Source organism: Bos taurus, chromosome 29 (genome assembly GCF_002263795.3).
Source record: "Bos taurus isolate L1 Dominette 01449 registration number 42190680 breed Hereford chromosome 29, ARS-UCD2.0, whole genome shotgun sequence".
NCBI lineage: Eukaryota > Metazoa > Chordata > Mammalia > Artiodactyla > Bovidae > Bos > Bos taurus.
The window spans coordinates 40,565,052-40,586,933 of NC_037356.1; the positions used below are offsets into that span (position 1 = coordinate 40,565,052).

At 43.0% G+C, this 21,882-nt stretch overlaps 1 protein-coding gene and 1 long non-coding RNA gene across 2 annotated transcripts in view; one reads left to right on the forward strand and one right to left on the reverse strand.

The window, feature by feature from the left end:
* Positions 1-4,150: 4,150 nt before the first annotated feature.
* On the reverse strand, positions 4,151-19,929 carry LOC107131971 (uncharacterized). Its single transcript, XR_001495452.3, has 3 exons — positions 18,568-19,929; positions 6,766-6,906; positions 4,151-5,760 (listed from the first exon to the last, which is right to left on the reverse strand). It is a non-coding gene; the product is annotated as an uncharacterized lncRNA (long non-coding RNA).
* CSKMT (citrate synthase lysine methyltransferase) overlaps positions 5,002-21,882 on the forward strand; it is a 427,761-nt gene continuing 410,880 nt past the window's right edge. Inside the window, exon 1 of the mRNA XM_059882858.1 lies at positions 5,002-5,052. Within this exon, the coding sequence (XP_059738841.1) occupies positions 5,017-5,052 (36 nt within the window). The 5' untranslated portion in view covers positions 5,002-5,016. The remainder of the gene's footprint in view (positions 5,053-21,882) is intronic.

A 21,882-nucleotide genomic window follows, 5' to 3' on the forward strand; every position in this document is an offset into this window, starting at 1 on the left:
CAGTTTCTTTGGCATTAGTGGCCGGAGCATAGACTTAGATTATTGTGATATTGAATGGGTTACCTTGGAAACGAACCGAGATCATTCTCATTTTTGAGATTGCACCCAGTACTGCATTTCAGACTCTTTAGGTTGACTATGACGGCTACTCCATTTCTACTAAGGGATTCTTGCCCACAGTGGTAGATATAACGGTCATCAGAATTATATTTGCTCATTCCCATCCACTTTAGTTCTGGGCTTCCCTGATAGCTCAGGTGGTAAAGAAGCCACCTGCAATGCAGGAGACCCCGATTCGATTCCTGAGTTGAGAAGATCCGCTGGAGAAGGGATAGTCTATCCATTCCAGTATTCTTGGGCTTCCTTTGTCGCTCAGCTGGTAAAGAATCTGCCTGCAATGCAGGAGACCTGGGTTCGATCCACTTTAGTTCACTGATTCCTAAAATGTCAATGTTCACTCTTTCCATCTCCTGTTTGACCACATCCAATTTACCTTGGTTCGTGGACCTAAGATTTCAGATTCCTATACAATGTTGTTCTTTATAGCATCGGACTTTACTTTCACCACCAGACACATCCACAACTGAGTGACTTTTCTGCTTTAACCCAGCCTTTTCATTCTTTCTGGAGCTGTTTCTCCACTATTCCCCCAGCATATGGGACACCTACCAAGCTGGGGGGCTCATCTGCCTTTTCATTGTGTTCATGGGGTTCTCCAGGCAAGAATACTGCAGTGGTTTGGATTCCTTTCTCCCGTGGACCACATTTTGTCAGACCCTGACTAGGCCTGACAGGCCACGCCATGTAGCAGAATGACATGTCCAGTGCCCTGGTTAATACACATGTATGAAATATGTAAATATATATATATATATTGTTTGTTTGTTTGTTTATAGGGCCTCCCTCATAACTCAGTCAGTTAATCATCTGCCTGCAATTCAGGAGACCTGGGTTTGATTCCTGGGTTGGGAAGATCCCTTGGAAAAGGAAATGGCAACCCAGTCCAGTATTCTTGCCTGGAGAATTCCATGGACAGAGGAGTCTGGCAGGCTACAATAGTCCATGGGGTCGCAAGAATCGGACATGATTTAAACCACCACCACCGTATTTTTGTTTGAGTTTTTCTTTTGGCTGCATCAAGCAACCTGCAGGATCTTACTTTCCTGACCAGGGATTGAACTGATGCCCCTTGGAAGCTTCAAGTCTTAACCACTGAACCACCAGGGAAGTCCCTGAGTATATGTATTAATTCATAGTTGATTCATTATTTTCCTGCTGAAAAGTTCTTTGTATAACTCTGGTATTTTACTTGTCTATTCTCCTTACAATAAAGTAATGGCTATTAGATAATTCATCTTTTTTTTCCTCTTTTTCTTACTGACACATTTGAATTCTTTTATGTTATGAACACAGATCCCTTGCTTATCTGATTCTCTGATTACTTCTTTCACCTGGTGGCTTCTCTGTTCTCTTTGTTTATGGCATCTTTTCAAATACATGATTTTTACACATCAAAGACAAATATATATCTGTCTTATCCGTTCTGGTGAGTGCATTTTGAATCTTCTGAATTCCTTCCAGATCCCAAGGTCATGTGTTAGTTTTCTATCTTTTTAAAAGAATTTTAAAGATTGGCTTTTCAATTAGATGCTTAATCCCTGTGGCTTTACGTATTTGGTGCACCAGGTGGATAGCTCTTTGTCCCTGTGAGCTTCTCGCTGGCAAAATGCACACTAGAATAGCCTTGGGAGCTTTTAAAAAAAACAATTTCTGGGCCTCATCCCAGAACTGATAAAATCTTAATCCCTGAGGATAGAACTGAGACATTAGGATTAAAAAAAAACAAAAATGCAACTCTTTCAGGTGGTTCTAACATGCAACCAGGGTTGAGAACTTTTGCTAGAAGGTCAGACCAAGGATGGAATTGCTAAGGTGTGGTATTACATTGTAAGCTCTACTGGATATTGCCAGTGCTCTATAAAGTGATTATAACTATTTATGGTCCTTCCAGTAGGAGAGATCCAATTGCTTCACATCTTTGAAAACACATGGCCATTATTATCCCAATTAAGTGATAAGGAAACCACACCCAGAGAGTTTAGGTGATCTGGCACGTGTGTGCTGTTGCTTCAGTGATCTGCCTGCGTGCTTAATTGTGTCCAGCTCTTTGCAACCCTTTGGACTGTAGCCTGCCAGGCTCCTCTGCCCATAGAGGTTTTGCAGGCAAGAATACTGGATCAGGTTGCCATTTCCTTCACCAGGGGATCTTCCTGACCCAGGGATCGAACCCATGTTTCCCGTGTCTCCTGCATTGGAGACGGATTCTTTGCCACTGAGCCACCAGGGAAGCCCCTCAGTGATCTGAGGACTTGCCTAAAAATCATGCAGCAGATGCAGCTGCATCTCCACCACCTCTGACATCCTGCCTCTCGGTTTACACATACTTCTTCTATCCAATGTGCCTCACTAGGATCCCTGGACAAGGACACTGGCAATATTTCTGGTTCTGTATATACCCAGTTTGGCTCCTATTTGGACTCTAAATTCAACCTCAGTGTGGACAGATTCACCCTAAAGCTAACTTCTCCTTAAATTCTGGAGTCAGTCACTCCCATAAGCCCAAGCTTTCAAAACACACAGAAACATCAAATTAAGAAGTTAGGAGTCAGGAGGTGGTGGCTGGATATTATCCAATGATGTGCTCAGTTGTGTCTGACTCTGTGGCCCCACGGGCTGTAGCCCACCAGGTTGCTCTGCTCATGGAATTTTCCAGGCAGCAAGAATAGTGAAGTGGGGTGCCATTTCCTCCTCCAGGGCATCTTCCTGACCTAAGGATCGATCCTGCAGCTCTTGCATCTCCGACATTGGCAGGCAGATTCTTCATCACTAGCGCCATCTGGGAAGCCCATTAACCAGTGAGTTACTCTTCAAATGCCTGTTGACAGTCTATCAAGTTTACAAAAGTGTATGTATCCCTAACTCTGTGCCAAGGAGCAGGCAAAATGTTTGAAGAGTTTCTGAAGCATAAGGCAGGTTTTCTGCTCTTCGGAGATCTGGGGGTTCTCATGCAAATGAGGCAAGGCTTATACAACTCAGTTTTAAATTATCAGTAGAGATTTTTAAGTGATATGATTTTAAAGAAGTGATTCCTGGATTTCCCTGGGGGTCCAGTGGTTACGAATCCGCCTGCCAATGCAGGGGACATGGGTTCAGTCCCTGGCTTGGGAAGATTCCACATGCCTCAGAGCAACTAAGCCTGTGCGCTGCAACTACTGAAGCCCTTGTGCCCTACAGCTCACGCTCTGACACTCCGGAAGCCACCACAGTGAGAAACCTGAGCACTGCAACTGGAGAAAGCCTGAGAGCAGCAAATAATTTTTTTTTTTTAAAGGAAACCTAATTTTTTTTAAAGTGCTAAAAAGAAAAAAGGAAGTGATTGCTGTGAGCTAGATGTTGGGGACTAACTGACCCTGGCATTTCTTTCCTACTCTGCCTCTCTAGGGCTTTATGAGATAAGGAAAGCTTTATGGCAGAAGACTAAATAATAGAACCTTCTTCTAGGTCATGGTAGGCAGCCTCTAAGCTAGTCCTGGTGATCCTTGTCTCCTGTTCCTTGTGCCCTTGCATGGTCCCCTCCATGCTGAGTAGGGTTGACTTGTGTAGCCAGTGGGATGCTGTGGACAGGATACCTTGAGACTTCTGAGCTAGGTCGCAAAAGGCACTGAAGCTTCTTCCTTGTTCTCTCTTGAACTACTTGCCCTGTGGAAAGTCAGCTGCCTAGTGGTAAACACACTCAGGCAGCCCTATGGGGAGATCCTTGAGAGAAGCTGTGACTTCCTACTAACAGTCAGCACTGACTCATCATCCACGTGAGTAAGGCAGGGTGGGCGCAGATCCTCTGGCCCTAATCAACTTCAGATCAGCTGCATCATGTCTGACATCATGACCACAGCCTCGTGGGGGACTTGGGGCCAGATCTACCCAGACAAGCTGCTCTTGAATTCCTGACCCACAGAAGCAATGTGAGATAATAAATATTTGTCCTTTTTTTTTTTTTAAGTTACTAAGCTTTGATGTAATTTGTTTTGCAGCAATAGATAACTTGGACAATGGTTTTCTTATAATCACCAGTCTAATAACAACAAAAAAATTCTAATTGCTCAAAAGTCTTTAATGATTGTTATTACTCCCACAAACTCTGAGAAAGGCAGATGGTGAAAGGGAAGTCTTAGAGAAGGTGAACTATTTCTTTAATTCAGAGGGATAGATGACAGGGATAAAAAGATATTTCAGATTTCAATGCACAGTGCAGTACTTGCACTCTCAAGTTATAGCTATTTTAAAAACATTCTGGGGACTTCTCCGCTAACACACTTGTTCCCAGTGCAGAGGACCTGGGTTCAATTCCTGGCCAGGAAACTAAGATCCTGCATGCCACAACCAAGAGTTTTCACGCCACAGCTAAATGTTCCCATGTAACTAAGATCTGGCTGCTGCTGCTGCTGCTAAGTCGCTTCAGTCGTGTCCGACTCTGTGTGACCCCATAGATGGCAGCCCACCAGGCTCCTCCATCCATGGGATTTTCCAGGCAAGAGTACTGGAGTGGGTTGCCATTGCCTTCTTCTAAGACCTGGCCCTGCCAAATAAATAAATATTTTTAAAAAATGAAAACAGCCTGGCAACTCATTTAAGCCTTACAATGTTAGGTTTATAGATACATACATGGTATATATGTGATTTAGAAAAAAGTTTTGCAGCTTCATAAAGTACTAAAAATATGCTAGCTACTACTCTACACACTCCTGTTATTACTGATCTGTTTTTCCCACTTTAATAAATGGTCACCATTCATTCCTAGAGAAAGTATCAATTTGTGGGCAAATTCATGTTTGATAGTCTTTTCCCACTCCACATACAGAAAAGGAGGGGAGATTTAAAATATTCAAAAAGAAAACAGAACCAAAACACAAAAAAACAAAAAGATAGTTTCTTAGGAGGAAAAGGGGACGACAGAGGATGAGATGGCTGGATGGCATCATCGACTCGATGGACGTGAGTTTGTGTGAACTCTGGGAGTTGGTGATGGACAGGGAGGCCTGGCATGCTGCAATTCATGGGGTCGAAAAGAATCGGACATGACTGAGCGACTGAACTGAACTGATGGAAGTTGTAACAAACACTGACTTCCCCCATGGTCCAGTGGTAAGGACTTGGTGTTTTCACTGCAGAGGGCCCAGGTTCAATCCTTGGTCAGGGAACCAAGATCCTGCAAGCTGTGTAGCACATTCAAAAAATAAACTATAAATTAAAAAAAATTTTTTTCAAAAGAAGATGTGGTACATATATACAATATAATATTACACAGCCATAAAAAGGCCAAAAAATAGGTTTCACTGAGCTCAAAATCAAGGTGTCAACAGGCCTGAATTTATTCTGAAGAGTCCAGGGGAAATCTGTTTCACACAGATGGGGCTGAGTTCAGGATCTTGACATGGGGAGATTATCTAGGATTCTGCAAATGAGTTGATGTGATCACAAGAGTCCTTATAAGGGAAAGGGGGAGATAGATGACTCAGAGGAAATGCTACAGGCCGCCTGCATTCCTTGGCTCATGGCCCCTTCCTTCCTCTTCAAAGCCAGCAGTGTAGCATCTTCAAACCTTTCTTTCTGTGACATCCGCTGTTTCCATTGTCAAGATCTTGAACTCAATCCCACCTGTAAATTCCTTTTTGGCATGTAAAATAACATATTCACAGGTTCCTGGAATTAGAATGTAGACATCTCTATGAGCCATTATTCTGCATGGTGGGGGGTGGGGGATGGGTGTCCTCAGAACCACAGATGAGAAGCAGGATGAAATGCACCATGGTGAGTAGGCTGCAGAGCTCCAGGCTCAGACATTCAGCGAAAGCCCCAGATTCATTCCTGAGGGGTCCTGGGAACTAAAAGTCTCAAATTAGATGGGATGGAGTTGGAACCCTGCCCAAAGTTGTGGGCTGAACCAGGCCAGGCTAGGGGCTGCTGAACTAAACTGCTGCTGAAACCTGCCTGGGCTAAGGTGTATAACAGGCTGCAAGTCCAGAGACTCATCTTGCAGCCCAGGGAGTGAGCCAGGCTGCCTGCTGGCTTCATGCCTGGATCTGTGTCCTCCTACATCACTCAGTGGGGCAGCTCAACCATCATAATGAGAGCCAGTTCTGAGCTAGAGCCTTGAGGATGGTAGGAAGGCAAATGCAAAAGCATAAGACCTAGTGGGTTGAGCATGAGAGGAGAGAGACAGGAGAAACATACAAACCCTGAACATGGCCCATAAACCAACATTATGAAACCCTGAAAAGATGTAATACTAAGGCAGTCAATAAAATCAGAAATTAGAATATGAGTTTTAGATGAAATTAGTCAATAAAATAATCTGACAAAGGCTTTAAACTGAGCCTGTTTAGTTTTGTTTTACACTTTTAAAAATTATGTTTATTATTATTGTTTACCAATGGGGAGATGCAGGCTATTTACACCAGCAGCTGTAGAGGCAAGGGGAATGCACAGTTAGCAACCTGTATAGGATAGACAACTTAGGCAAAAATAAGACTCTCCAAAACAAAGGACAGTGGTGAGCTTCACTACACGCTAAGCATGCTCAATTTGCCCAAAGATAGACAAAATGGTTCCAGGGGAGTCCTAGGATGCTGAGGTCCTGTTTGAATTTGGGAGAAGGTTACCAACACTACAGTCTGGACTTTGTTAGGAAAATGGGGGGGTCCTTACCGTGGAGGCCATTGTCAGGAAGATCTCGCTGGAATGTCAAGGTCCAAGCTCGAAATGGTTTCTTTGTCAAGTGTATAAACATGTCTTGAGAGGCCACGTCACCCACAGAGAGAATCCAGATGTATCTGGTACAAATTTCATCTGGAAAACAGGACAAAATTTTGTCTTTGAAAGTCAGAGGGGTGTGAAATGTTCAACCCTTCTCTATTCCCACTTTACAGTTTATCCACAGCTTATTAGTTTTTCCATAGTAAAGTTTCTCAGGTCAAAAGTTCTGTTCTATTGTCTTGCAGGGCATTCCAAAGACTCAAATGCTCTCGTCCACTGTAGCCCCAGGGAATGGTCCCATGAATTCTCAACTATGAGTTTATAGTTTGTAGAGAGGCAGAGAAACTGCCTCGTTTGAAGACATCATATCTTTTAAACAGGAAGATCCTCTTTTTACTCAGTAAGGATTTCTTTTTTAAATAGGGAAGAAGTGTACTTTTTTGAGAGAGAAACACGCTCCATAGACAGAGTGCGGGCCATCCCAGAGGGCGCGTGTGGCCTCTTGGCAAGGATTTTAATGAGCATCTACTCTGTACAAATCTTTGGCCGTATTGCATGAGATTTCATAATGCAGTACTTTTCCAGGACCTTTGAGGTTAAACTGCAAGTTTGAGGTGACATTTTGTAAGGGCCCTAGAATCAGGCATCTCTTGTGACTCAGATGGCAAGAATCCTCCTGCAAAGTGGGAGACCCAGCTCAGATCCCTGGATTGGGAAGATCCCCTGGAGAAGGAAACGGCTCCCCACTGCAGAATTCCTGCCTGGACAGAGGAAGCTGACAGACTATAATCCATGGGATCGCAAAGAGTCAGACACAGCTGAGTGACTTAACACTTTCTAGAATCAGGACCTGAGTTCAAATCCTGACCACTCCCCAACCACCTCCTCTGGGTCCAGGGCTAGTTGGCTCATCTCTTTGAGACCCTGCGCATATTTGTAAAATGGAGATGATGCTAGTAACTACCATATAGGGTGTTGTAAGGATTGAGTAATGCCTGAAAAGTACTAAGCCCCATGCCTGGTACAGGCAGTATCAGGAGATGTTAGTAATATAAAGCAAATATACAGTGTCTGAGAAAGAGTTTATGGTGCTGATAAGCTGAAAAGTTGCAAAGAAAGGCACAATGTGACGGAAGTGTGAGGTCAGAAATCTGAAGGGAAAGTCAGTCAGAAAGCCTTCAAACCACAGGAAGGACATCTCAACAGCAGTAGAAAAGGAGTTATACTTGGAATATTTCAATATGTGAATCTTTTATTCTGAGAAGCCTTCAATTAACAGCACTGTGTGTCACTGCTTTCTGGTCTTCACTGACCATGGGAGGAAGCAGACAAAAGCTAACCAGTTCAGTTCACGTGGAGACACGTTAAACGTGTTAAACAATGTCAAGTACGTGTAGTAGTGTTAGTCGCTCAGTCGTGTCCGACTCTTTGTGACCCCGCAAACTGTAGCCCGCCAGGCTCCTCTGTCCATGGGATTCTTCAGGCAAGAATACTGGAGTGGATTGCCATTCCCTTCTCCAGAGAATCTTCCCAACCCAGGGATCGAACCCAGGTCTCCTGCATTGCAGGCAGATTCTTTACCATCTGAGCTACAGGGAAGATCCAACATGTACTGAACCAAATTAAAACTACTCTGAGAATAAAGAAGGGGAAGTGTTTCAGTGTTTCATTTTATTTTTAAATTTAATTTTTATTTTATATTGGGCTAAGATGGGCTCGATAAAGGACAGAAATGGTATGGACCTAACAGAAGCAGAAGATATTAAGAAGAGATGGCAAGAATACACAGAAGAACTGTACAAAAAAGATCTTCATGACCCAGATAATCACGATGGTGTGATCACTGACCTAGAGCCAGACATCCTGGAATGTGAAGTCAAGTGGGCCTTAGAAAGCATCACTATGAACAAAGCTAGTGGAGGTGATGGAATTCCAGTTGAGCTATTCCAAATCCTGAAAGATGATGCTGTGAAAGTGCTGCACTCAATATGCCAGCAAATTTGGAAAACTCAGTAGTGGCCACAGGACTGGAAAAGGTCAGTTTTCTTTCCAATCCCAAAGAAAGCCAATGCCAAAGAATGCTCAAACTACTGCACAATTGCACTCATCTCACACACTAGTAAAGTAATGCTTAAAATTCCCCAAGCCAGGCTTCAGCAATATGTGAACCGTGAACTTCCTAATGTTCAAGCTGGTTTTAGAAAAGGCAGAGGAACCAGAGATCAAATTGCCAACATCCACTGGATCATGGAAAAAGCAAGAGAGTTCCAGAAAAACATCAATTTCTGCTTTATTGACTATGCCAAAGCCTTTGACTGTGTGGATCACAATAAACTGTGGAAAATTCTGAAAGAGATGGGAATACCAGACCACCTGATCTGCCTCTTGAGAAATTTGTATGCAGGTCACGAAGCAATAGTTAGAAGTGGACATGGAACAACAGACTGGTTCCAAATAAGAAAAGGAGTACGTCAAGGCTGTATATTGTCACCCTTATGGCAGAAAGTGAAGAGGAACTAAAAAGCCAATTGATGAAAGTGAAAGTGGAGAGTGAAAAAGTTGGCTTAAAGCTCAACATTCAGAAAACGAAGATCATGGCATCTGGTCCCATCACTTTATGGGAAATAGATGGAGAAACAGTGGAAACAGTGTCAGACTTTATTTTTTTGGGCTCCAAAATCACTACAGATGGTGACTGCAGCCATGAAATTAAAAGACACTTACTCCTTGGAAGAAAAGTTATGACCAACCTAGATAGCATATTCAAAAGCAGAGACATTACTTTGCCAACAAATGTCTGTCTAGTCAAGACTATGGTTTTTCCAGTGGTCATGTATGGATGTGAGAGTTGGACTGTGAAGAAGGCTGAGTGCTGAAGAATTGATGCTTTTGAACTGTGGTGTTGGAGAAGACTCTTGAGAGTCCCTTGGACTGCATGGAGATCCAACCAGTCCATTCTGAAGGAGATCAGCCCTGGGATTTCTTTGGAAAGAATGATGCTAAAGCTGAAACTCCAGTACTTTGGCCACCTCATGCGAAGAGTTGACTCATTGGAAAAGACTCTGATGCTGGGAGGGATTGAGGGCAGGAGGAGAAGGGGACGACAGAGGATGAGATGGCTGGATGGCATCACTGACTTGATGGACGTGAGTCTGAGTGAACTCCGGGAGTTGGTGATGGACAGAGAGGCCAGGCGTGCTGCGATTCATGGGGTCGAAAAGAGTCGGACACGACTGAGTGACTGAACTGAACTGAACTGATAGTTGGTTTACAATGTTGTGTTAATTTCAGGTGCACAGCAACGTGATTCAGTTACACATAAACATATATCCATTCTTTTTCAGATTCTTTTTCCACTTAGATTATTATAGAATATTGAGTAGAGTTCCTGCACATCAGGTCTTTGCTGATTGTCTATTTTATACCTAGTCATATGTATGTGTTAATTCCTAATATGTCCCTCCTCCTACCTTTCCCCTTTGGTAACCATAAGTTTGTTTTCTATGTCCATGCGTCTATTTCTGTTTCGTAAATAAGATCATTTGTATCTTTTTTTTTTTTTTTTGGCCACTCTGGATCTCTGTTGCTGTGTGTGGGCTTTCTCTGGTTGCAGTGCTTCAGGATCAGAGTGTGGGCTCAGTAGTTGTGGCACACGGGCTCAGTTTCTCTGAGGCATGTGGGGTCCTCCTGGACCAAGGATCGAACCCATGTCCCCTTCACTGGCAGGCGAATTCTCAACCACTGGGCCACCAGGGAAGTCCCCATTTGCATCATTATTTTTAAATTCCACATATAAGTGATATCATATGATACTTGTCTTTCTCTGTCTGACTTACTAGTCTTTGGTTTTAAAATAACATTTCATCTATTTATTGTCCTAGTTGTCTAGTCACTGAGTCATGTCCGACCCTTTGCGACCCCATGTAACTGCAGCATGCCAGGCTCCTCTGTCCTCCACTATCTCACGGAATCTCCGCAAATTCATGTCCACTGAGTTGGTGATGCTATGTGACCTATTTATAATTGTTAACCAGGCTAACCTATATCTAATTTAAAATAGAATATTTGATAATTATACTACAAAGTTTAGCCCTCTCACTCCCACACTCGGTGGAATGCTGCCCCTCTGAACATGTACTGCTAATCTCTAAATGGTTACCAATGGGAAACATCCTTCTACTTGGTTCTGCCTGAAGGATTTAACCAGGATGTCCCCAAAACAGAAGATGCAAACAAAAGAATATGGAAAAGTGTTCAACTTTACTGATAATCAAAGAAACATGTATTAAATACAAGCTCTTATTTTAATTCAATTACTGAAGACTTTGAGTATAACAACGACTAACACAGAAATGGCAGCCCACTCCAGTGTTCTTGCCTGGAGAATCCCAGGGACGGGGGAGCCTGGTGGGCTGCCATCTATGGGGTCGCACAGAGTCGGACACTACTGAAGCGACTTAGCAGCAGCAGCAGCAGCAACATAGGCAAGGGCCTGGCAGAATGAATCCTTTCAGGAGTTTCCAATGAGTAACAACAATAAAAACTGTATTGTTCTCAAGCTCAACAAGGAAATATTAACTGACATGTGCCACTCACAGGAAGCAATTTCATAGGCAGTAAAAGTGAGGCTCATGGAGTGGTGACATAGTAAAATACACACACACACACACACTTGATGAAAGAATATGAGGTGGTTAGGAATGGTTTTTCCAGGAGTCACGTATGGATGTGAGAGCTGGACTATAAACAAAACTGAGCACCGAAGAATTGATGCTTTTGAACTGTGGTGTTGGAGAAGACTCTTGAGAGTCCTTTGGACTGCAAGGAGATCAAACTAGCCAATCCTAAAGGAGATCAGTCTTGAATATTCATTGGAAGGACTGATGCTGAAGCTGAAACTCCAATACTTTGGCCACCTGATGCAAAGAGCTGACTCACTAGAAAAGACCCTGATGCTGGGAGAGATTGAAGGAGAAGGGGACGACAGAGAATGAGATGGTTGGATGGCATCACTGACTCGATGGACATGAGTTTGAGCAAGCTCCAGGAGTTGGTGATGGACAGGGAAGCCTGGCGTGCTGCAGTCCATGGGGTCGCAGAGAGTCGGACATGACTGAGTGACTGAACGGAACTGAAGGATGCCATGGTTACAGTTGTGCCTAAAAAAAATACCCAGAAGGAGTCGTAGGAAGAAATACAGCCACAGTGTGATGAGGTGGTGAGGTTAGCGATCACTTCCTATTTCTGTTTGTCTCAAAGTTCCTACAATGAATGTGCCCTATTTGTAAATATTTTCTTTCACTTTATAGTTTATCTTAAAATTTTTATTTTAATTATGTAAAAACCTCGTGGTCAAACATCAGAGCTCTCAGTCCCCAGTTCCTATGTGAGTGGAAAAAATCACAGCTCTCAAGGTGACAAAAACTCGGGTTGCAGGAATAGTAGAATGACTATACCATTCTCCTGAAAGATTATAGAACATTCCTAACAGCCTACCTGGTGAAAAAGGTTTTGCGAGTAATATGTACTTATCTTTGGGAAAATATGTACTAACCCACCAGAGCTTCTTAGTGTAGCAGAAACTTTATAATCTTAAAGTTTTTTCTTTTTTTTTAAAAAAATTCATTTATTTGGCTGCATCAGGTCTTAGTTGGGATCTTTCCTTGTGCAGGCTTAGTGGCTCTGCAGCATGTGGGATCTTAAGTTTCCTGACCAGGCATTGACCCCACGTCCCCTGCTTTGCAACGTGGATGCTTAACCACAGGATCACCAGGAAAGTTCAAACAGTTTTTTTTTTTTTCCTTATTTCACCCTCTACCCCTGGTTAAACTTTTCCGAGGAAATGAGATTTTCAGGCATAACTCCAAGTTCTGGAGAGACGTCACGGCACAAACCCCTTCCCCTTCAGGTGGTCGTGGTTTCCTGATCCTTGTAGGTAGAAATTCCCTGGGCTCCTACTTTATTCCAGAGCACACACAGTGCCCAGGGAGTGCCCGGAATGCCCCTACTCTCTGGGAAGAGTCCAAGATTCACTTTTATTTGGCTCTTTGAAGAAAAGAGGCAGAGTCTACAAGAGAGAGCAAAATGGGTCATTATTGGTAAAACAGAATATAAGTACAGTCTTATGACTGAAAGGTGTTGGGAATCATACTCTGACTTGTATATACCCAGTAAATCTTGCAAGAGGATGAAGTTTTTTTTTTTTTTTAAGTATGTCTTTTTTTCAGACAATATAATATAAGAGACAGATAAAGTGAAGAATGCCAACTGCTGTCAGGAACATGTTGCTTGTTAAAACTAGAATCTTGGGACTTCCTTGGGAGTCCAGTGGCTAAAAAGATCCCACATGCCACAACTAAGACCTGGTGCAGCTAAATAAATAAATGAATAAATATTTTAAAAAGAGAAAAAGCTGGAGGGACTTCCCTGGTGGTCCGGTGGTTAAGACTCCATGCCCTCAGTGCAGGGGTCATAGGTCCCATCCCTGGTGAGGGAACTAAGATCCCACATACCATGTAGTACAGTAAAACAAAACCAAAAAAAGCTGGAATCTTGTTTAAAGAGAAGAAAAGAAAAGCCAGCATTATCTGAGTGACTATTGCTAATAGTCATACAATGTCCTTTAAAACTGCGCACAGGGATTAGTCCCTTTGCCAAAGAGCCACTGAGTAAATAAAAACAGGAATTCCAGTGTCTCGGGTTTCTCCTGGGGATGATTTTTGTTGTTTTTCAGTCACTCAGTCATGTCCGACTCTTTGCTACTCCATGGACTGCAGTACACCAGGCTTCCCTGTCCTTCACTATCTCCCAGAGTTTGCTCAAACTCATGTCCTTTGAGTCAGTGATGCCATCCATCATATTATCCTCTGTCGCCCCCTTCTCCTCCTGCCCTCAATCTTTCCCAGCATCAGAATCTTTTCCAATGAATCAGCTCTTTGCATCAGGTGGCCAAGGTATTGGAGCTTCAGTTTCAGCTTCAGTTCTTCCAATGAATACTCAGGGTTTATGATTACCTCTCCCTTAACTGCGCTCTCTGCATTTGCTGATTCTGAGCACACTGACTCATGAGCCCACACAGCAGCTGCCTACACCATCCTTTAGGATTTAACCTACCTCTTACTGGTACAGCAGGTTAACATTCACAGAAGGAAAAATTTTCTCTTTCCCACCCCCACTTGACTCCTAAGCCTCCAGAATGTTTTATCATCTAGAAATCCAAGTTACAAATCTTCTCCTAGGAAGTTCTTTGCAAGTTCAGCTTTATAAGACCTACTTCCCCACTCTCACTATTTTCTCTAGCAGCCCAGAAATGTGTTCAACCTCCAGCATCTCTTGAGGGGAGCCAGTCACAGGCAGAAGAGTTCTTTTGTAGAGGAACTTCAGTCACATTGGCTAGTTCCTTAAGGCAGTGGTTTCCAAGGCTGATGTGTGGGCTGGGTTTGGTGAGTGACAAGGATTCTATTGATTTGGGCAAAATGATAAAAATAAGAACAAGGCAAGTGTTTTTCAAAAAGGAATTTATCTAGCTGTGATGGATTCTGAGATTGCATACTCTTTTATTTTTTGAGTTAAAATGTCTTTTATAATAGTAGGGTCATAATAAGTGATAGATTTTTTTAAAAGACATGCGTATTTGCTCAGTAAAATCAAAACAATGTACATTTTTTGTTAATTTACAATTTTGTGAAATCCAAAAGTCCAGAGAACAATTGCTTTCATGGATTTCATCAAAGATTTAATATGAGATAATGGTATTTAATGAGACTTAATAGCATTTCATTCCAATGAGGAAAGTTCTGAATAACCTGTCTTTGTACACTCAAAAAGTCAACCTACTTGGAAGCAACCACGGTGTCCTTCAGCAGATGAATAGATAAATAATAGATAAATTCCATTTTCTGCAGTCCATCAGAAAATGGTTTATTCAGTACTAAAAAGAAATGAACTATCAGGGCCTGAAAAGACATGGAGGAAACTTAAATCCATATTATGAGCTGAAAGAAGCCAATCGGAAAAGTCTGTGTATTCTGGGCCTCCAACTATATGACATTCTGGTAAAGGCCAAACTTTGAAGATGATAAAAATAATCGTGGTTGTCGGGGGTTGTAGGCAGGGGTAATGACTAGGCAAAGCATGAGGATTCTCAGTACTCTGTTTGATATGTATCATTTTGACACATATCATCACAATTTTAGCTAAACCCTACAACACCAAGAGTGAACCCTAATGTCTAAGCGATAGACCTCTAAGCTTAGAAGTCTATAGACTTCTTTTTTTTTTCTTCTATAGACTTCTTTTTTAAATATAGAAGTCTATAGACTTCTGGTGATAATGGTGTGTCAGTGTAAGTTCATTAATTATAATAAGTGGACCATTTGATCAGGGATATTAATAACTGGGAAGGCTAAGCATATGGAGGGGCAGAAGGTATATGGGAAATCTCTATATTTTTCACTCAAGTTTGTTGTGAACCTAAAAATTCACTTAAGAATAAAGTCTTTTTAAAAAAGTCAACTTACCAAGCAAAATTAATGATTAGTTACAGCCGCTGTGGGGGAGCAGAGATCTCTGGTCAAGACCAGAACACCAGTTTCTTAAGCCTAAAGCTTTAAATCTTCAGAGATCACCTCTCATATAGCTGAGAAAGTTGACTTTGATGCTTTCTAGTCCTGGCCCTACCACTAACTTGACATATAACCTTGAACTAGCCACTTACCAGGTCTGGTCCATTTCCTCAGGCTGCAAAGAGTCCTTTCCAGATCTTAAATTCTGTAACTTAATAAGTTAATGATCTGCAAGTTCAACATATTAAGAAAAACAGAGGATTCCTCCTGGGTAAGGGATCAATGCTGGGGAAATTCAAACTAATTATAGAAAGCAGCAATATACTCAGTGAAACTAAAAACTGGAAACACACAATTTTTCTTATTGCCCTAAATGGTCATGACTTATAAGTTATTATTCTAGAGTGGTTTGGTATTGAGAGGAAAACTAAGAAGATATTCCTACCCCATCCCCTCCCCTCTCCCTATTCACTGACTTTTAGTAAGTGAGAAATCCCATGGACAGAGGGTCCTCTCAGGTTACACTCCATGGGGTCACAAAGAGTCAGACATGCATGCGTGTTAAGTCGCTTCAGTCGTGTCCAACTCTTTGCAACCCCATGGACTGTAGCTTGCCAGGCTCCTCTGTCCATGGGATTCTCCAGGCAAGAATACTGAAGTAGGTTGCCATGCCCTCCTCCAGGGGATCGTCCCAACTCAGGGATGGAACCTGTATCTTCTGTGTCTCCTGCATTGCAGGCGGATTCTTTACCACTGAGCCACCTGGTAATCTTGAAGAGTCAGACAGGACTTAGCAACTAAAACAAAATAAGTGAGGCATTGTTTTCAAAGGGCAGTGGATCCAAATGCAGTCACTGCCTCTTAGTGGACACACAGAGTGGGGTTCATCTCTAGATTCAGAGATTTCAACTCAGTTGCCCAGCAGCTGTAAGAATCGTTAAGGCTGGAGGGGCCTTAAACAGCTGGCTGTTTCACTTCCTTTACTTTGCGATGGGGATGTTGACACTTGAAGTCACATGGTGGGGCCCAGGGTTTTTTGTCTCAAGTCCAGGGACCATCCCCCTGCATCACATGGCAGCTTCATAGGGCTGCACAAACTCTGCCTATTTCTGTAAACATCTTGAGTGTTGGGGAACTACCTTTGGCAGGAAAAGAAAGATACCTCTCCATGTCAATTGGTCTCCCACTGAAACAGGAGGAGGATGCCTCAGACACAGCCATGTGACCTGTGGACCTGAAAAATATTCACAGCCTAAAAGGTGAGAGTTATGTTTATTCAATGGGAATTTTTAGGACTTCAGATCCAGGAGACAGCATCTCAAGTAGCCCTAAGAGAACTGCTCTGAGGAAGCAAGGGAGCAGCCAGGTTGCATAGAAGTTCTGCAACAAAGGGCAGTAGTCTGAACATTAAAAGATTGTTGTGAATTAAAGGAAAACCAACCTGCCAATGCAGGAGATGCAAAAGACTTGTTCGATCCCTGGGTAGGGAAGATCCTCTGAAGGAGGAAATGGCAACCCACTCCAGTATTATTCCCTGAGAAATCCCATGGACAGAGGAACCTGACAGGCTACAGTCCATGGGGTTGCAAATAGTTAGATGCAACAGAGCAAACACACACACACAAAGCAGCAAAATACCAGATATCTCAAGTTAAGGAATTTAGTGCTTTCCTATGTATGGGAAAAATCAAGGGTTTCTGTTGGAGAAGGAAATGGCAACCTACTCCAGGATTCTTGTCTGGAGAATCCCATGGACAGAGGAGCCTGGTGGGCTATAGTCCATGGAGTCACAAAGAGGTGGACACGACTGACCAAATAACACACACACACACACACAAGAGTCTCTGTTCACTTAACTCATTCCTGGGATATGCACCTATGTAGGATATTCCCTATATGTCACCTATCTGGGGCCAGTAAACTGTGTTTTCCCATCCCGAGTTTCCTCAGGGCTCACCATGGGGAGTGGCTGCAGTCTGATGGCTGCTAGATGGCAGGTATTCTTTCCTTCCTGAGTTCCCTCAGGACTCACCAGCTTACCATCCATAATGGTTACAATTGCTGATGACTGTGACATCCTTTGTTTACTGATATGGCAGGAATTATTCCATTTCTCAGGCCTGATAAGGCTAACACAGAGGGAGAAGGTCATGGAACATGAAGGCAGAGATGGGATGTGCCAGGATGCCCAGCAAACCACCAGACATCAGGAGAGCAGCAGGTAACAGCTTCTCCCTCAAAGCCCTGAGAAGGGGCCAATGCTGCCAAGCCCATCTTGAACTTCAGGCCTCCAGAATGATGAGACAATACATTTTTGTCATTTAAGCCACTCGGTTTGTGGTACTTTGTTATGGCAGTGCTAGCAAATTCATAACAGATTTTGCAGAGCTTTTGCCATCAAACACCTTCCAGCTGTCAAATAGACTTTGATTTTGCAGGACCAGACGAAGCTGCCTTTTCTCCAAAGTATCCAATGATTGAAATTTCAAATCATGGAAAGGTCGTGTGTACTTAGAATTTCAGAATCATTCATTGCGGGACTTCCCTGGTGGCCCAATGGCTACCAAGTGCTACCAGGCTCAGCACTCCCAATGCAGGGGCTTGGGTTCGATCCCTGGTCAGGAAACTAGATTCCCACATGCCTCAACTAAGAGTTCAAATGCCTCAAGTAAGAGTTTGAATGCCTCAACTAAAGAGCCTGCATGCCACAATGAAGATCAAAGATCCCATGTGCTGAAACTAAGACACGGAGCAGCCCAATAAATAAATAAAAATAAATATTTTCTAGAAAAGAATAATTAGTTGGAAGGAACATAGTCTAATGACAGAATGAGTAGGAATCCTTCTACAGTATCTCCTTCAGCCAGGGACAGAAAAGAATCCTGTATCCCAGGATGCCCCTGCTGGTCCAGTGGTTAAGAATCCATCTGGCAATAAAGCGGACACAGATTCGATCCCCGATCTGGGAAGATCCCACGTATCTCAGGGCAACTGAGCCAGTGAGCCATAACTACTGAGCCCAATCTCTAGAGCCAGTGCTCCACAATAAGAGAGCCCCCCGCAATGAGAAGCCCACACATTGCAATGAAGACTAACTCCCACTTTCCACAACTAGAGAAAGCCCGCGCACAGCAACAAAGACTCAGCACAGCCAAAAGAAAGAAAGAAAGAAGAAAGAAAGAGAACTCACTCAGTCGTGTCCGACTCTTCGCGACCCCATGGACTGTAGCTGACCAGGCTCCGCCATCCATTGGATTTTCCAGCCAAGAATAGTGGAGTGGGTTGCCATTTCCTTCTCCAGGGAATCTTCCAGATCAAAAATAATAAATAAGTAAAATTAAAAGAAAAAAAAAAAAAGACTTCTGTATCCCTGCTGCTGCTGCTGCTGCTAAGTTGCTTCAGTCCTGTCTGACTCTGTGCAACCCCATAGACGGCAGCTCACCAGGCTCCCCCGTCCCTGGGATTCTCCAGGCAAGAACACTGTATCCCTAGGGCACAAAAAAGGCAGAACAGTCCAGATGAGATACTCTGTAATAGAATAGAGATGTCGCCTTAGAACTCAGCAAAGGATTAGCACACTCAACCACCTTCCATACTTGAAGCTACAGAGGAGCTCCTTATGAACCTTAAATGAGGTAACTGGGGTTGCCATCCATGAGCTTGACTCTACGATCATGTATAAGGGACTAAAGCAGAGACAAGCCAAGTCCCCAGAGCAAAGCAAAAGGAACATCAGGAAGCAAACGCTTCCTGTCCAAGGGCTATACGGGGAAGGATGAGTTTTAGTCACCAACTTTAAGCAGTTCCTGTTCCAAAGAGGTATTTTTCCAGCTAGGATGGTTTACTCAGGACCAGCAGAGAATTGCAATTTAGGGTCAGCCACTATGGTGAGCTATATGCAAGTCCCCACATGGTAAGGGAAAGGAGATAATTTTTTATGGAGAAGAAAAGGAAGTTGGTGGGTTTCCCTGGTGGCTCAGCCAGTAAAGAATCCTACTGCAATGCGGGAGACCTGGGATGATCCCTGGGTCTAGAAATTTCCCGTGGAGAAGGAAATGGCAACGGGTGCTCCAGGATTCTTGCCTGGGAGGAGTCTTTTCTTTCTGTTCGGCTCTGCTGTTCTTGCAGGGTGTGAGAGCTCCCCCTGCTGGTCTCCCAACTCTATTTAACTGAGGTATCTATTAAGAGTAACTTTTTAATCTCTTAGGTATGTACTCAGGGAACATGACAGACTTTACCTATTTCTGATTCCATTGGCAAGAGTCTCTCTGTTATAAGCTGGATGCATCAGGCTGTCGTAGCTGGCTGCCATTAACCATTCATCCAAATCCCCATGCTAATTAGCAGCACATGGGACTACAGCGTGGCTTTTGCTGTACATTAGAGAGAGAAATTAAAAGACGCTTACTCCTTGGAAGAAAAGTTATGACCAACCTAGATAGCATATTGAAAAGCAGAGACATTACTTTGCCAACACAGGTCCGTCTAGTCAAGGCTATGGTTTTTCCAGTGGTCATGTATGGATGTGACAGTTGGACTGTGCAGAAAGCTCACCGCTGAAGAATTGATCCTTTTGAACTGTGGTGTTGGAGAAGACTCTTGAGAGTCCCTTGGACTGCAAGGACATCCAACCAGTCCATTCTAAAGGATATCAGCCCTGGGATTTCTTTAGAAGGAATGATGCTAAAGCTGAAACTCCAATGACCAAACTTGGGCCACCTCATGCGAAGAGTTGACTCATTGGAAAAGACTCTGATGCTGGGAGGGATTGGGGGCAGGAGGAGAAGGGGACGACAGAGGATGAGAGGGCTGGATGGCATCATTGACTCGATGGACGTGAGTCTGAGTGAACTCTGGGAGTTGGTGATGGACAGGGAGGCCTGGCGTGCTGCGATTCATGGGGTCGCAAAGAGTCGGACACAACTGAGCGACTGAACTGAACTGAGAGAGAGAAATGCACTTGATTGTATCCAGCCTAAAACTGGCTGCCCAAAAACTAGGATTCCTCAAACTAAATCGTCAATAAATGAGCTTCTGATTGTGATTTCATTCACTGCCTGAGGGAGACTACACAGAAAACACTTACTCAAGGATTTAGTTTGGTGAGCTTTATTCTTTACTGCATGAGGATCAAGAAGCATTCTTGTAATAAATTTCCCTTGCACACTTCCTAGTTCATATAAATGAGTTTCTCAGCCATTATGATCAGAAGGTGACAACAAAAAGAGTGATTCTTTGAGACTTCAATATACAGGCCGCCCAAATAAAACACAGTTGTGGAGAACTTTGGCTACCAGCTGTGATGGAACTAGTACAGAATAAGCCCTCCTATGGTAAACAGCAGTAAAGCTGGAGTGAAACATATGAGCAACTCTTTTTAGGCATTAGACCACAGGAGGAGGCAGACTGTTGTCCTGAAGGGAAGGGGCACACCTGGGGTTGAGCCCCAGGACCACTCTGTCTTCCTGGGGTGCTGCCAGCTGGCACCTTAAGTAGCTGAGGAAGCAGATATCAGATCTAGGAGCAGGTGGGGTGACTGGAATTTCAGAGCATGGGCAGACATTTGTGCGGTCCTCTACAAGGTAGGGAAGATGTGGAGCAAGCGAAATTAGAATCAGTTTTGGGAGGGTGAAATGGTGCAAGCACTCTGGAAAACTGTGTTTTATAAAGTTATACATACACTGGCTATATGCCTCAGCATTTTCATAATAACAGACATATGGAAAAGTCGTATCCCAAATATCCCCATCAGCAGAATTAAGATTGCAAAATATTCGTAAGTTGTATTAATACTTTTATACAGCAGTAGGAAGAATGAAGGAACCAGAGCCACAAATAACAGCATGGATGAATCTCACATAATATTGAGCAAAAGATGCCAGACACAAGAGCAAACTGTATAACACTTTATTTTTTAAAAAACATAAACTTTTATTTTTTAAAAAACAAAAGTACGTTGAGAGATGCAGGTGTTTCGGTGGTAAACCTATACAGTAGTCCCCCTTATCTGTGGGGGATAGTTTCCAAGACCACCAGTGGAGGTCTAAAATCTCAGACAGTACCAAAGCATATACCAGGTTTTTTTCTACACACACATACCTATGATAAAGATTAAATTATAAATTAAGCACAGTAATGGATTGACAACAATAATAGAACAATTACAGCAATCTATTCTAATAAAGCTATATGAATATGGTCTTTCTCTCTCAAAATATCTTATTGTACAAATGTAATGCCTTTTCCATCGTAACTAAGCAGTTCTTGGGCACTGTAGGCTGCAACGTTTACAGTTTGAGGTGTGACAGCGAACTAGCACGAGTTTCTTTTTTCTTCTTCACAATTTCACAGATAGAAGAGTCATTCTTACCAAAGATCTTAGTAACCTGTGTATTTTTTTTTCTTTATTAAGAACTTTCACATTTTCACTTAAAGGAAGCACTTTGTGGCTTTTCTTTGTCGTATCTGAATTGCCAGCATCACTACTCTGGTGCCTTGAGGCCAT